This window comes from Cariama cristata, unplaced genomic scaffold (assembly GCF_000690535.1).
Source record: "Cariama cristata isolate BGI_N322 unplaced genomic scaffold, ASM69053v1 scaffold37914, whole genome shotgun sequence".
Taxonomy (NCBI): Eukaryota; Metazoa; Chordata; class Aves; order Cariamiformes; family Cariamidae; genus Cariama; species Cariama cristata.
The window spans coordinates 13,978-17,667 of record NW_009613039.1 but is presented as its reverse complement, the minus strand read 5'-3'; the positions used below and the strand labels follow the sequence as shown (position 1 = coordinate 17,667).

General features: G+C 62.5%; 1 protein-coding gene across 1 annotated transcript in view; it reads right to left on the bottom strand.

Annotated features, from left to right (window-relative positions):
• Window positions 1–521: 521 nt before the first annotated feature.
• The window catches only part of USP19 (ubiquitin specific peptidase 19), a gene marked incomplete at its 3' end in the record, with an annotated part of 13,914 nt that continues 10,745 nt past the window's right edge, over window positions 522–3,690 (bottom strand). Inside the window, exons 19-25 of the mRNA XM_009698856.1 lie at window positions 3,548–3,686; window positions 3,094–3,458; window positions 2,293–2,403; window positions 1,526–1,742; window positions 1,049–1,201; window positions 790–953; window positions 522–700 (exon numbers count right to left, since the gene is read on the bottom strand). Coding sequence (XP_009697158.1) covers window positions 522–700; window positions 790–953; window positions 1,049–1,201; window positions 1,526–1,742; window positions 2,293–2,403; window positions 3,094–3,458; window positions 3,548–3,686 — 1,328 coding nt within the window. The remainder of the gene's footprint in view (window positions 701–789; window positions 954–1,048; window positions 1,202–1,525; window positions 1,743–2,292; window positions 2,404–3,093; window positions 3,459–3,547; window positions 3,687–3,690) is intronic.

The window sequence follows — 3,690 nt, the reverse complement described above, 5'->3', positions numbered from 1 at the left end:
GCTGGCCCACCCCTCCCTTCTGGGCAGCCTGGCAGCAGAGCTCGCTCTGGCAGGTTTCTCTTCAGCACCCTGCGGAAGCTGCCAGGCCTCTGGCTCAGCGCTGGCATTTGCCTTTTTTGCACCTAGCTTGGCCCCAAGCTGGGCCCCAGCAGAAAGCATCCCCCACCCTGCCACAAGAGCAGGATCTCACCGCACCCTAGCACAGCCAACTCATGCTGCACCGCTTCACAGCCTTCCTCCAGTGCAGACCCTGGCAAGGCTGGGCCCTCTCCTGTCTCCTCCGGTGCCCTCCCACCAGCACTCCCACCCTGACGACGGGAACCAGCTCTCCTGCGGTCCCTCAGGGCAGGGACCGTCCCAAGCTCACAAGAACAACAGGGCAAAACAGGCTACAACGGCACCACAGCCACGCCAGGCTCTGTGGGAGCTGGCAGAGATGCACCGGGCCCTGCGTGTGGTCACCTGGGCACATTTCAAGGCTCTGTGGCTCCAACAGTGCCGAAAGGGACGCGAGCTCTCACCTGGCTGGCAGCAGCTTCGGCAGAGGGGGCATGCTCAGCTCGGTGGTCTGGAGGGGGCCCTGGCAGGGGTCTCTCCACAGGAGAGTTCCTCCGGCGGTAGAAGAGGACATATGCATATCTGGTTACCACCTGGCTCTCGTCCACGGTGGTGACTGTGCTGTCGTCAAAGAGCCGCCAGCCTGAGAGGAGAGAAGGGTTAAGCAAGCAGACTACGAGCAGGGGGAGTTGGGGGGGGGCAGGCAGCGCGGCGAGGGCGGCAGATCCTCACCCACGTCGCTGCGCTGGCTGTTCTTGTCGTTGGGTAGGCGGGCGTACGCCGTGTAGTGCCCCCCAATCATGCCTCCGTAGTGGTTGATCACAGCGTACAGGCCATACATGGGCAGCTGCTGCTCGCCCTTCCGGCCGATGCAGAACTTGCTCAGGTCCAGGCTCCTGGGGAGAGATACGGAGACAGTCGGGGGCGGTCAGCGTTAGGCAAGGAGAGGCCGGGCTGCAGGACCCAGGCACTTCATCCCCCAGGCTCTCACCGGACAGGGAAGTCCACCATGTCATTGATCTTGTCCCTCCAAATAAAGCTGCGGAAGGAGAAGCGCTTGAGCTGGATGATGAGGATGTTGGGCAGGCGCCACAGCATCAGCTGCTTGGAGGCCTCGCGGTGCTGTTTGCACTTGGGGCAGTACCTGGGGGAAGAGTGTGCTCATCACCGGCGTGGGAAGAGCCTCGGGTCTCACAGCCCAGCCCAGCCCCCAGGTCCCCAGGTGGGGCTGGCAGAGGGGATGCGGGAGGTCTCAGCCTCCCCTGCCAGGGGTGGGCCAGCACAGTCCTGCAGAGCACTGGCATTGCTCCCTGCTGGCTTATGCCTCGCTCCCCAGAGCACAGGGAAGGCCAGCCCAACGTTGCTCCTGGCTGCCAGAAGAAACAGAGTGCAGGCCCGGGCAGCTCCTGGGAAACCCCCGCTGCTGACTGTGCCCCCGGCCTGGAACCCACCCTCCTGCCTTCCTCACCATGCTTCCTCTGGGGCCAGGACTTCGGGCTTGGTGAAGAGATTGAGGCACTGCTCCAGGGTGAAGTGACCAGCCCGGGCTGCTTCACTTGCCGAGCCTGGGTCCTCCATGCACTCCAGCTCCTTGGACTCCACCAACACAAACTCCTTGAGGCGCTCATTGTTCTTCCACACCAGGGCGAGAGAGCAGTCGTCTGTCAGCTCCAGGGGGACATCACCTGCGAAGGGGCGCATACCTCACACACCTGTCCCACCAGGCTGGGCCAGGCCACCTTGCTGGGGCTAGGAGCAGTCTTGCCCATCCCAGCTCAATGCAGGGATCACGCAGTGCTGTCAGGATGGGACAAGTGCCCCATGGCCACGTTCACCCAGGGCAGCAGAGCCCCACAACCAGCAGAAGGAAAGGCTGGCACACAGCCCCACACAGCACCTACATAACCAGCACTGGGTGCAGGCATCCCATTCAGACAAGAGACGACCCAGAGATCACAGACCCTCTGTGGATACAGGAGGTTGAAGGGAATTGGTCTATTTGCTGAGGAGAGCAGGAACATCATGCCCAAGAAGAGCTTCCAGGCAGCAGCTCTGTGCAGCAGAGCGCTGTCCTCCGCTATGCCAGATGCAGCTTTCACTGTCCAGCCTGGGGCCACTGTCACATCTGGGTTCATCTTGCACCAGGCAGCCTCTGGCACCCTGGCCAGGCAGATCCACCACCCTGCCACAGGTCACGAGGGATGAAGGTGGTGCTTTCCAGGGCTCTGGGCTCACCTTTATCTTCCAGCTTGTGCTCTCGGTTGGCGGCATCGATCTTGTTGATGTAGAACTGTGTGGCGCGGGCACTCAGCGAGTCTGGAGTGTGTTGGTACCCAGGGATGGCAGCTGTGGACAGGCAGGGACAGATCTGTGGTGGCACTGCCTGTCTGCCCTGCGTAGGGGCCAAGAATTTGCAGTGCCCCCACCCCCACCTCACATGCTACGGCCTTGCAGGGACACAACCACGTGCCCCATGTCCTTGACTATTTTTAGCAGGCGCCTGCCCCTGGCAAGCTGTGCTCCTCTGCCTGCCTTGCCCCTTCGCTGCACATTGCTGCCATCCTGAGACGAGTGTCTAGAAACGTGACAGCCAGGCAGCCGAGCGCAAGCGGCTGCTCCCATGCAGCTGAGTCAGAGTGAGGGAAAGACTGCGCTCACAGCCCCGAGGGGCTCAGCCCGCGCCGGGCTCTGCCCTCCCACGGGACTCGGAGGCTTCTGCCAGCCGCTGCCGTCCCACCCCTCGCACAACACCACAACACTCCAGCCTCTTTCCTCAGCAGGTCTCTTGCTCTGCCCCATGGGCCCTGCCAGGGCGAGGCAGAGCGTGGGCAGGCAGGCATTTCAGGTGGGGCAGCACTGCCAAAACACACTCCCAGCACCTCATTTACATCCCCAAGGGTCTCCTGACCAAGCTCACAAGGGGAGAACAGATGCTGTGGTGAGAGGTCACTCCAAGGAGAGAGAATTGCTCCTGTTTTGTCTTGGGGCTACCCAGGCTCCTGGCACTGACACGGCTAGCACTGCAGCACTTCTTACCTTCTGGCTTGAGGGCTCTCTCATAGGACGGCTCCTTCTCGCAACAGCTGTCGCCCTGCGACTCCATGTGCTCGGAGAAGCCCGAATCCAAGCTCAGCAGAGAACTCCTGGTTGCCAGGACCTTGCTCCGGACAGTGCTGGTGTCCCCCATCTCTGGGTGCAGCTCAGGCACAGCTGGCGAGAGTGGGGGCTCCTGCAGGAGGATGGAAGCCCTGTCCTCGTCCCCCAGCTCAGGGGCAGAGGTGGCTGCAGCACAGCTGCTCTTTGCCAGGGGCTCCAGCTTGTCTGGGAGGAGAGGCTGCAGGCCCTGCTCCGGTGACATCCGGCCCAGCTGGAACGGAGGCTGGAACACGCTGACCGAGTACCTGAGCAAGGAGGTGGCAGTCAGAGCTGGTCAGGCACAGGGCTGAGCTCAGCTCCGGGGCAGAAGCACCCTCCTTCCCTGGACCCTCACCTTGCATAGCCCTCCAGCAGCTGGGCCAGGCGGGCGTAGGTGAGGCGGGACTCCGGCACGCTGATAAGGAAGGGGAAACCGATGTTCTCGGGGCGGCACAAAGCCTTGTGGTCTGGCCAGTGTGTTTTCTGACATGCCATGTA